Source organism: Phascolarctos cinereus, unplaced genomic scaffold, assembly GCF_003287225.1.
Source record: "Phascolarctos cinereus isolate Bilbo 61053 unplaced genomic scaffold, phaCin_HiC Scaffold_3;HRSCAF=262, whole genome shotgun sequence".
Lineage (NCBI taxonomy): Eukaryota > Metazoa > Chordata > Mammalia > Diprotodontia > Phascolarctidae > Phascolarctos > Phascolarctos cinereus.
The window spans coordinates 141,805,116-141,817,818 of record NW_027555736.1 but is presented as its reverse complement, the minus strand read 5'-3'; the positions used below and the strand labels follow the sequence as shown (position 1 = coordinate 141,817,818).

Sequence of the window (12,703 nt, the reverse complement as noted above, 5' to 3'; positions counted from 1 at the left end):
AAAACCATTCCATCATTTTTGCCAAGAAAACCTCAAATGTGGTCACAAAGAGTCAGATACGACTGAAAACAACTCAACAACAACAATCCTAGTATTAGATGTCCTAAGTTGAGTCCTGGCTCAACCACTTAGTAGCTTATGGCCTTGGGCAAACCACTTCCTATCCAAACCTATTCCTATCCTAGCCTTAATTTGCCCATTTGTAAAATGAAAGGGTTGGGATAGCTAGGTGGTATAGTGGATAGAGCACCAGCCCTGGAGTCAGAAGGACCTGAGTTCAAATTTAGCCTCAAACGCTTACTAGCTGTGTAACCCTGGGCAAGTCACTCAACTCTAATTGCCTCCAAAAAAAAAAAAAAAAGAAGGGGGCTGGTGTGGACGGCCTCTGAGGTCTCTTCTAGCTATTCTTAATATAGAATAGAGTATTCTTAATACAGAATCTTAAGATTCTATGATCTTAACAATGAAGTGTTAGAAAAAAAATTAGCAGCTTTAGTAATATATTTGCTTGCAGAAATTAAGGTGAGAAAACCCAAAACCCTCCACTCTTCTTCCATCAACAAAAACAGAAAAGAGAATGTTGTATCCCAATTAAATTGCTTCTTAGGCCCCTGTAGATTAAATTAAAAGTTCAGTCTTTATGGGATTCTAAATCAAATTCTACTTGTTGAGAGAAACACATGATCATTTCCCTTAATGAATACAACCAAACAAATGAACTTTTTTTCTCATGCTATTTTTTTTAAGATAGCAAATTTATATTTGGAACAAGATTAAACAAAAATTTTACTCCCACAAGGATAGTGCTTGGAAGATTATAAGCTAGCAAGAGCCAGGGTGATGAGGGTAGAAGGTATTTTGTAAATGTTAACTACAGTGTTCTTTGTAGGAGGAGTGTGTGGGGTAAAGAACACTTGGAAAGGAGTCAGGAGACTTGAGTTTGAATCCTGGTTCTTATAATGATTGATGTGACCTTGGTCAAGCCACTTCACTTCTGCAGGCCTCAGTTTCCTTCTTTGTAAGATGAAGAGACTGCACAGATGACCAGCGCTGAAGTCTTACATAATTCTAAATTTATGAACCTACAGCCATGGTCTGTCACTCAACCTTTCTGAGACTCATCCGTAAGATGGGAATAATAACAATACCTGAGAATTGCCTCTCTTGTAGGGTTCCTGTCGGGCAAATGCAGTGCAGTGGATCTGACTGTTAGAGAGGCAGTCTGATATTAGAATCTGAGCTCTTTGAGGGTGGGGATTCTTTCATTCTTTGTCATGCTATCCCCAGCATCTTTCGTGATGCTTATCTGGCACACAGTAGGCATTTAATAAATGCTTGTTGATCTTAATAAAAAGTGCTGGTTGTCATTAGTAGCTGTGTGACCCTGACCAAATAACTTAGCTCTTTTGAGGCAGTTTCTTTAGTTGCAAAACAGGAATAATAATTGTACTATGTACCTCACAGAGTTTAAATAAGGCTCAAAAAAAAAAGTGATTTATGTAGGACATCGTTACTGTAACTTCTTTTAAGGCTCCAAGCAGGGGTTCCTAATCTGAGGTCTGTGAACTTTTTAAAGAAATATTTTGATAACTGTATTCCATTGTAATTGGTTTTCTCGGTAGTCCTATGTATTTTTTTTTTCTGCATTTAAAAACATTATTCTAAGAAGGGGTCCATTGGCTTCACCAAACTACCAGAGGGATCCATGACATACAAAAAGTTAAGAACCCTTTCTCTAAAGATAGAGAAATTGATGGAAACGGGCAAAGTATGTATGAAGGACAGAAATAATTAATTACTTTCACAATTGTTAGTGAAGGATCTTAGAGCAAGAACTTGTAAAGAATTCTACTGCTAATATCCTGCTCATTTTGGGGAAGAGGAGCTAAAGGAAACCTAAGTGTCTGCTTTTAATACACTGAACACCAAAACACTGCTAGTTATCCTGAGGTGGCAAAGAGGTTCTCACTGTGATATTCTGAAGTAAACATGAATTTTCCACTGAAAATCAAGAGGGTAAAGCTTCCTTTTGGTGCCTAAAAGACCACTCTATTTCATTTGGTTTGATATAGTCACAGAATGGGGCAGAATGTTGACTCTGCAAAGTATGTCTTAGGGCTCTGAAGAATGGGGTTCTGGTGCTGTTTATTTGGATTGGATTTAAATGTTTAAGGGCCCTCTTAGGCACATGAATGTTTCCCAGTTCTTGGGAGGAATGGGGCAGAATGTTGACTCTGCAAAGCATGTCTTAGGGCTCTGAAGAATGGGGTTCTGGTGCTGTTTATTTGGATTGGATTTAAATGTTTAAGGGCCCTCTTAGGCACATGAATGTTTCCCAGTTCTTGGGAACAAAAAGCAGTGCGGCTTCAGGGATCTCCTAGCCTCCGCCCTTTATTGTGTCTGGCAAGCATGCACAAGGAATTTCCCTTAGCAAACCACTGGTAGTATTATATTCCTACGCCCAACTTCTTTTCACTCCAGGTTACATTGTTCTTTTGTCTGGAATGCAAAACGCAACCCAAGATGTGATGGTGAAAAAACAACAAAATGAAAAGTTAATGAAAACATCAGCCTCTATAAACCAAAAAATATTTGAGAGATCAGTATCTAGAGTAATTTGCAGCTGTGTTTTTAGCAGATAATTTCCTTTCCTGACTTTTTCATTACTATATATTTTGCTTTTGCCTACATTACAATAAAAAATTCTGTTCATTTTTTACAGAGGGTGGGTGGTTTGTACACTCTTAAGACTACAAAAGACCCCATAGTTTATATGGTCTACAATCCAATGCCTCAGAAAGATCAACACCTAAGCTAACCAAGAGAGATGGTGACTGATACGTGCTTTTAAAGGTCTTTGGGGAGAGATGTTTTAAAACTCTTTGAGCAATAATATAATGGCTCAGACTCACATGGTGTTTTAAAGCTTACAAAATGGAGTTATGTATCCCAGGTAGTATTAGCCCCATTTAAAAAATGATAAAAACTGAGGCTCATAGAGATTAAGTGATTTGTCCACAGTCTCACAGCTAGGACAAGCAGGAGGCAGGCCTCCAGGCCAGATCTTCTGACTCCAAGTTCAACATTCCTTCTACTCTACCATACTGCTACTTACCACTTTCAACATTAAATTCCTTTTCAAGTATGGTAGTTCTTTCTTTTGCTTAGTCAAGTCCTCTCTTACTGCAATGTAAAAATTCTTTTTGCTTTATGAAAGTCAAACATATTATGTTCTGAAGACAGGCCACTTTTTCTTAAAATAATTAGCCTTCAGAGTAGAAGCATCAACAGAAGTTTCATGCATAAATTTGGAATCAGTTTGATCTTGGTACTGACTTGAATCACTGATTCATACTAGCAGGGCTCTTAATGGTGGGAGTTGGCAGGCCTGAGGGACTTATATTAATGTTATCCTGCTGTAGTTTAACATACGAAAACTTATGTTGAAATACCAAAATTCAAGATTGTGGCTCCTAGAACCTTGGGTTCAGTTGATTTTTTATATTATACAAATTATATACAATACATATAAATAATAAAGAAATTGGAGTGTACTGGACATGATTACAGTGCAATGAGGAACTTCTAAAGAAGAGAATGTCTACCAATGCCACTTCGCACATTCTGTATTTTTTTTTAAATGAATATGAGTTTCCTGGGTCACTGGTTAAGTGACTTGCCCAGGGTTAGTCAGGAGGTGATCAGAGGTGGAATCTGAACTCAGGTCTTCCTGACCCTGAGGCTGGCTTCTTAGCCACTAAGCCCTTAGTTCTCAAAGTGAGGTCTTGGGACCTTCCTTTTTGGGGGGTCCATGAGGCCAAAATTATTTTTGTATTAACAAAATTACTTTTGCATTAATGCTAAAAGGTTTTAATTTATAATATGGTGAATATCAATTGAGACAGCCCACATCAACAAAAACTCTTCGGAGGGGGTCCTCAGTTTTTAAGAGAGTTAAAGTGGTCCTGAGACCAAGAAGTTGGAAAACTGCTGGATTATGACATGCGCTGCTTCTCCATGCTTACACAAATATAATTACATGCCATTATCATGCCATACATTAGACAGCAACTTTTATGTTTCTTTCTGAAGCATGTTCAGGTATCTAAGTTAACATACTAAAAAAAAAAAACAAATGGGAAGAAATGCCAGTATTTAGTAATTTAAGGGATACTAACCTTAACCATAAAGGCAAAAGGAAAAATAATTCACAGTCTTCTGCCTCAGGAATGTAGTTAGTTACTTTCATCTTCCCAATGACAACTGTAATCTACACCATTTTGTTATATTATAGGTTTAGAATATTTTCCCTGAAATATGTCTAACATGATTATACATGTATAACCTATATCAGATTACTTGCTGTCTTGGGGAGGAGGGAGAGAGAAAAAGTTTGGAACTCAAAATTTCACAAAAATGAATACTGAAAACTATCTTCACGTGTAATTGGGGAAAAACACTTTTAAGGGGAAAAAAGAGAATATTTTCCCTTCTGGGAACAAGACTGTCAGGGCAAACTACTGCCAGGCTTTACCTCCCAAAATTCTGTGGATCTTTTCCCTGTAAAAGTCTGGTCTATCTTCATTTTCCTAAAGGATCCTACCACCTAAGGCAATCATTGAATCATCCAATTAGATTCTACATGTCTGGAATGAGAAGTACACGGATTTCATACCGGGCCAGATGTTTCCCTATTTATCTTATGCGCTGTTCATGGAGATTCCTGTGAGTACAGCCACCGTAGGGGTGACTTCTAAGATGGTTAGGGAAGACATTTGACCAAATATCCAGAAATCCAAGTTATAGTTAGGCTCTGATGGGGAGATGCACATGGCTGCCTTGAATCTGGGGTGGGGGAGGTGGGGTGTGAGATTTGGCTGAGAATAAAGAACAAATCAGACGGAAGCCAAAATTTAGATATTGATTAAGAGATAAAGGGGGAGCCCCCATAAGGCACAGAATGCAGGTCTGATCTGGATTTTAGAAACAGCACAGTCAGTGACTTTGGTGGCAACTTGTTCAGAGAAAGTAGGTCGCACATAGCTGGGAGTGGCTAAACTCCATCACTCGGGGCTGTATCATAGGTTTCTTTAGCTGTTCTATTGAAGAGGGGTCTGCCATATTTTGTTAGCTCCAGATGTCAGAATTGGGAGATACAGGAAGAAGCTGCAAAGGGCCAAGTTTGGGCTTGATATCAGGAAAAACTTCCTGATTATAACAGACCTCTTCTATCTGGGAGTTTATAGGCTATACTCACTTTACCACGGTCTTAGGAGGTCCAAGAGTGGGGCAATCTATTTCTCCAACCAGGTGGTCAGAAAGGAAATCAGGCTTAGGGAACTCCTGCAGCTGTTTTGTCCAAGACCCAGGGGGAAAGAATGGGGAGAAATAAACCTGGCTTTGACTATGTGGCACCTGTCTCATAGAATGAAACTGAGCTGTGAAGAGTAATCTGGGTAAAAATATCAGTGTGCGTTCACTAGTTAAAGCAGAGGTCTTAAGATGGCAGACCTCTTCTGGTTCAGCTGTAGCTGCTGCCATCTGGCCCTGGAAAGCCAAATGCCCATAGTCACTGGTCATTTGTGAAGCAAGTCCTCCCAACTCCTCCGGGTTAGTAACCGACTTAGTCATCTGGAAAAAGAAAACAAGCAAGACACACAAACACACATATAAAAAATGCATAAGAATAATGGGTTAATACCACTTGGGAGCCAAATGATCTTCTTTTTTAACCCTGCAACAGGTACATTAGGGTTACGGTTTCTGAAGAGAACTGTGTGCAAAGCCAAACCCAGACAGACATGCTTTGTTTCCTTTCCCTCTACCCCATGGCTGCTCTCCCCTTAGGCCAGCAGGCACAGGGCTGGGGGAGGCTGCACAGCTAGCATGCTCAGCATTGGGAATGTGCAAAGAGAACAGGCCAGGCTTTCCGTTTCTTCAGCATAACCCACTCAGCCTGGCTCAAGGACGACGCGACCATGATCAGCAGCAGCCAGCTAGCTTCTCCTGCCAGCCCAGTAACACAAGGTGGAAATCCACACTCGGAGGGATGTGCAAGGGAACGCATGGGCACGTGCCAAACACTCACTTCCTTCTCTGCCCCCTAATTCCTCTCCCCCAGCCACCAGAGGCTGTTCCACTATTGGCTCAATTCTAGAAGTGTCCGGCCTTTTCAGTATCCGGTTGATTGCTATTCCATAGGAATAATGGGGGAACAGCACAGAGCTGGGCTAGCTATGGGCCTTGACAAACTTCCATGAGCCCAGTGGGGTTTAGACTTCTTATTTTGGTCAGGTATCACGCTGGGCATGAGAAAAGGAGGGGCAAGGAAATAAAGCACAAGACAAATATGTGTTCTGGGGGAAAAAAACCCAAACCTAAAACAGTTCTAGGCCTGAAGAATTGGGGGGAAATAAGACTTCTGACATGAATTAAGGAGAGAGCTTAAAGCAACAAACCAAAATGGTCAAATTCCACTGTTTTGCATCAAGAGGAGTAAGAGTTTTCTTCCAAGTTACTTCCTTTACAGAAAAACTTCACTACAATTTGCTCAGCTTAAATGAGTTTCTAGTTACTCCCCTTCCAAATTCCTTCTATTTCCCCCCAAATATTGTTTTAGTAAAACCTCCCAGAAATGACCTTTCATTCCCCTTTCCAGAAGGAAAAGTTGCTTTCCCCTACATTCTTTTTTCCCCTTTTAGTTTTAGAGATGACAGCCATCCTTCCGTGGTATAAATAATAAAATCCTTAAGCAAGAGAAGCTGTATAGGATTCTGCTTTTGGAGCTTAACATATGTTTATACAAAAATGATTGCTAGGTTTCAGACCTACCATGTGGGTCACCAGGAAATGAACATTAGGCCCAAAATGGAACAAGGGGAGCCAAAGAGTTGCTTCATTTCTCTGCGTCAAAATGAAACACAATGACTTGGGGGCTAACCCTAAGGCATATGGCTATAATTTTCTGGAAATTCAAAAAAGTATTTGCACCAGCTGTCTCATAAGTGGGGATTAAGCACAAAGCTAGGGCTTCATCAAGATCACAGACATTAAGAGTTAAGTCAAGTCAACATGGCACTCTGGCCAGGGAGATACTGCAGGGACATTTGGGGGACAGGCAAAACCCTTTAACTAGTTAGCAAAACCAATTCCCATAGTTTATTGTGATTCTCTCCAAAAGTCAAGCTTGAGTACTGTCTGAACCAACTTATATTCTGTCAAACACATCACTCCCATGAGAATCACCACCTCTGGCCTTGATTCCCAAATGTTTTCCATTACGTTAGGTTGTACACTGCCCCTCCTTCCTACCCTAAGGAAAAAAGACCAGGCAGGGCTGTGAACTGAGCAGCCAGAGGGAGGGGAAACACTTTGTTGGTCTTAGGTCAGCCTCTAGTGGACAGAAGTTCACATGACAAAGTCTTTTGGATATGGGACCTTGGACCTTATGGAAGACCAGGGCGAGGTTAAGAGAATGCTTTGGGTCTGGCTACGAAAAGATGCTGGATGCCCAAGTGTGGCTTATGTATCAAGCAAATAAAAGGGCATGTGATAGATATAACTGATTAAATGTAACTTAAACCCAGCATCTAGACTGTCAGTCATATCTTCATTGGTTGGATATAACTCTGTTCCTGCATATAGTCTTATTTATTTTATTTAAACAGCAGTCACTTATCTTTTATAAAATCAAGGTCTACTTTTATGAAACCATTTTCTATTAGGTTACTCAGCTGTCCTTTATCTAAGGACCTAGATGATTAATTTCATCTTGAGTTTAGTTCCAGGAAAAGTTTCATCTCAACAGATGTGTTTTGTCTCATCAAAAACAAAAAACAAAACTACAAAGTTTTCCTTTTTTGCCTTAGTTGACAAAAACAAAACAAAACAAAACAGTAAAATTTATTCCACAAGGGTAGTAATCTGCTTAATTCAGGTACCAGAAAAATCTATTTCTTCTGCTTCCTTAATTTCCCTTTCTTCTTCTCTTTGCTTCCTGGCACATAGTATGCCTAATAAATAATAAATAAATGCTCGCTGCCTGACTTCCTCCACCTTCCTTCCTTTGTTCACATCTCTCTTTCCTTTCCATGCCCATACCATAGCTTTCTCTAACTCTGGTTTGGGGAATTTGTTTCCATACAGGATTAACTCCAGAACAACAGGACTTGGTTCTCTAGAACAAAGGTGTTAAACTCATGGGCTTGGGCTGCCTCACAAAACTCCTGAGTGGGAGGGCATGTGGCCTGAAATATTAAGATGTAATTGGGAAGTGTTTAACAAAATAAATAAAAATTCAATGTAGATAATGTTAAATGGTAGTTTTCTAAGTCAATATGTGGCCAATAGGGATCTGTTTCTACTTGAGTTTCATACCACTGTTCCAGAGCACCAAGTAGCTAGAAGGTCAGCAGATACCTGCCATGAATTGTGTCTTTGCTGGTTAACCTGCCCCCACACCCCCAAAAAGAAAAAAAACTACCTGGAGAAACGCACTCCCTCTGCCTTCCCAATATGGAAGCAGGCTTTGGTGATTGGGTGGTGAAGAGTAGGGAATTAAAAATAAACAAATCCAACAGTGCTTTCCCCACTTACCATTTCTTGTGCAGTTATAGCAATGGCTTTGGAATATTTCACCACTGTTGTCTGGTAGTCAACAAAAGTTCCCTTTGGTTCTGGAGGAGTGCCTTCATCCAGCTAGAGTGAGTGGAAAGTACTTTAATTTAATGATTATCATCATTATGAGAAAATTTTATTTCTGTTAGGACACAGAATTACAGAATCATACCACAATGCCCTAAATGGAACCATAAGTGATCCCAATAGTTTTATTAGTAACTGCCCTTGAGGGCATTTTAGACAAATAACGTATGAGAATGAAGCTCAGTTTGTACAAGGATACATGAGGTTTGTGAAAGGAGATACTGAAGATAATGATATTTAAGCACTATCCCTTCCTGCAAAAATCTTAATGGTCTCCTTAGTACTGAATGCCCACCTTTAAGGACAGGAGAAAAAAAGCCAGTGAAAAAGAGAGGTTAGAGAGGTAGAAGAAGAGCTGTTTATAAGAATATTATAGACCCCTAGACAAAATCAATAGAAGTGAGGAAAGAGTGTGGTCAAATTATGGACAGCATTGAAAAACTAAGCAGAACACAGATTTGACAAGGTAGGCAGTGGAGGGCGGGGGGAAGCATTATGGGCTCTTAAGCAAGGAAGTAACAAGATGTGAGTAGTGTTTTCAGATGGTTAATTTGGCATCTGTGTGCAGGATGGGTTTGATGTAGGAAGAAAGTGGAAGCAAAAAAAGCATTTAGGAGCTCATTAGATAGAAGGCATTAATTAGTGCTGTTATTTAATGAGGAATAAAACATGGCAGTAAAGAACACTGCAAACATGTGGTATAATAGAGAGTATATAATCATCATGACTACTTGGAATGTAATCATTACTAATGACATCAACATCAACTCCAGCTGGACCATCCATTTCCCTTTCAGAAAATGGAGACATCGCCAAATAGCTCTATTGCTGACTCATTGCAATGTGTGAAGAATAAGACATGAGCCTAATGCAGTTTAATCACTCAAAGTGGGCATAACAACACAGCAATGGGATTGCTTATATTATTAAATGCTGAAATATTCTGTTAAGAGAAACTTTATAAATTATTCTCACATTCCAGTGATATTAATTTAATAAGAAAATTGCAGCACCAGGTTCCATCCTTTCTCCCATCCTTACAAAAAATAATAGAAATTTATGTGACAGTCTGGAATTACATCACTAGATTTTAATAAATAAAATGACTCAAATGAAACATACATAAAAATATACATATATATACACATGTGTATATGTATATATATGCATTTACATATACATACACACACATACATATACATACCCTTTGACTATGTCTATCTAACCAGTTTCAAAAATTCAATAACACTACAGACTAAAGGGCAAAGCTCTCCTTTATGAACATGACAGGTCTGAGGGACACCAAAAGTCACCCCCTCCTCTAATCTTCACAACCAATGAATGAAATTATCACCCTTAAAGTTAGCGCATTGGATTAAGGCTTCATGTCCCGGTCCCATTTAAACGCCAGTATTACCCTGACTTAACCAATTGGCAACAGACACGATTCTGAGTCCTGATGATGTCCGAATTCAGAGACAGAACGTTAGCCCAGCAGACTATAATCTATGCACGAAGTATGGCAGATCAATGATTTCAGTCCTTTACTATAGCCAACTTCAGATACTGCAAACATTTCTAAGTTCATATTTTGTCAAGCTGACCACTGTTATATTTTAAACACTGATTTTTTTTTTTTACCAAGCAACACAAAACCAGGGCTTTTATGACTATATAAAACACTGACGTAAATTCCTTTTTTCCTTACAGGTGTCCAAATTTCCTTATGATATTACTCACTGAAAGGATTCACTTATACTGATGTTGGTGGGAGTTGCTTTGTTGTTCTCTCCCAGTGAAAAGGTTGTTTTAAATGTGCATAGGGGGAATCAGCAAACGTTTGTGACGATATTAGCATGTCCTACTCCAATAATATCAGACAAAACCAGACTTTCCCCAAGCTTGCTGGTTACTCCCTCATTCTTTCACAGGTTCCTGGGTCCATAAAATAGCCAATATATTTCTGACATTAGATAGTAGAAATTATATCAATAAAGGGCTCAGTTAAAAAGACTGATTTAGCTAGATAACAAATTATGAAAAGATTAAAATTATCTTTTTCATTTCTCAGAAATTTATGAAATCTTTCTTTTAATCACTGCAGAGCTGCCAACGTTTGAAATCTTAGAGGTTCGGTGAAGAAATAAACAGATATTTAATGCTATACTCCTAAATGCCATTCCAATATATATACATGGTATATATACTGGGTACTGTCAGTGCTTAGTACCATGGAAAGCTTATCAGAGCACTCGGGGCCCCTGGGAAGAAGAATATCATACTAAATTTCTGCAAAACTGACCACCTTTAAAGCAAGAGACCAACTCAAAACTCCAGAAGGGTAAATAAGTGCTTTGACAAGACATGCAAGTGAGGTCCTCAAAAGGAACTGTAACACCCTAATTCACGCATATTACTTTGTCTGAACTATCATGAATAATTACCACACAATGTTTAAGGATAATTATTCTAATTATAGTGCTATTCCGTTTCAGGGTATATCCACTTTTTGATACAATAGTGACAAATCTTCTCTAAATTAGCTATTAATGGCCACTTATTATCCTGAAAATCTTAACGCACTCAATTGGATGTTTCAAGACAAGACTTCCATTACAGTCGCCTAAATTCCTTGGTTATGATATCACTCGGTGGCAATTAGATGTAGATGAACAATTGTTAGGACTAATGAATGTCAACCTGACACACCAATGTAAGGGCTACTTTCTGGGAATCAGTAGGAGATACGAGTCTCTGAGTAGACTCTCCACCTAACCATCAACTCAACTATCATCATTTTCCCTTATGTCACTATTCCTAATGTGAATATGATGATCCACTGGAAAAAGATGAAGATGTTTACAAAGGGAAGAATGAGCTCTGTTGGATATGTGATCTGAAAACAATACCACTGAGTTGCAATCAGCAATGAGAAGCTGGACGTTTCCAAAGGAAAAGTGTCTGAGGGTAAGAACAAAAGAAATACAAGGGAAATTAATGAGAATAATGATAAGCACATTTATATAGTGTTTACTATGTGCCAGGCACTGTCGTAATCGCCCCACAAACATTATCACAGTTGGTCCACATCAACCCTAGGAGATTGTCATTATCCCCATTTTATGGCAGAGGAAACTGAGGGAAACAGAGGTTACATGAATTGCCCAAGGTAATACAGCTGATATGTGTCTGAGGCTGGATCTGAACTTTGTTGTTGTAGTTCTTCAGTTGTTTCAGTCATGTCTGATTCTTTGTGACCCCATATGGGGTTTTCTTGGGCAAAGATACTGGAGGGGTTTGCCATTTCCTTCTCCAGCTCATTTTTCAGATGAGGAAACTGAGGGATGGTTAAGTGACTTGCCCAGGGCCACACAGCTAGTAAGTGTCTGGGGCTTGATTTGAAGTTAGGTCTTCCTAACTCCAGGCTCAGGCTCTATCCAATGCACCACCTAGTTGTCTCTAATCAAGAATCAAAAAAGGATGATGAGGGTCAGATCGGTGACACAATGGATAGAGTACCGGAATCAGGAGGACCTCAGTTCAAATCTGACCTCAGATACTCGACACTTAGTAGCTATGTGACCCTAGGCAAGTCACTTAACCCAGACTGCTTCATCAAAATGAAAAAAAGAGAGAGAGAGAGAGAGAGAGAGAGAGAGAGAGAGAGAGAGAGAGAGAGAGAGAGAAAGAGAGAGAGAGAGAGAGAGAGAGAGAGAGAGAGAGAGAGAGAGAGAGAGAGAGAGAGAGAAAGAGAGAAATAAAGGATGATGAGCTAGCTTCCTGAAATAAAAAGAACCCACCTTGCTCATGGCTTCTGCAATTGCATCCACCATTCCTCCCACCATTCCAACTTCACTGGCAGCTTCATTCAAGGTGACCATAATATCATCCACAGCTTCCTTCATCAGCTGGGCGGCCTCTGTGATGGCATCATGGGTGTGCTGTGCCTAGGAAGAGACAGGAAAAGGACAGAAAAGGTGTTTAGATTGCAAAATGATTT

General features: G+C 39.4%; 1 protein-coding gene across 1 annotated transcript in view; it reads right to left on the bottom strand.

Annotated features, from left to right (window-relative positions):
- TLN2 (talin 2) overlaps positions 1-12,703 on the bottom strand; it is a 575,966-nt gene that overhangs the window by 81,220 nt on the left and 482,043 nt on the right. The window contains 3 exon segments of the mRNA XM_078151184.1: positions 5,512-5,631; positions 8,596-8,697; positions 12,504-12,650. Of these exon segments, the coding sequence (XP_078007310.1) occupies positions 5,512-5,631; positions 8,596-8,697; positions 12,504-12,650 (369 nt within the window).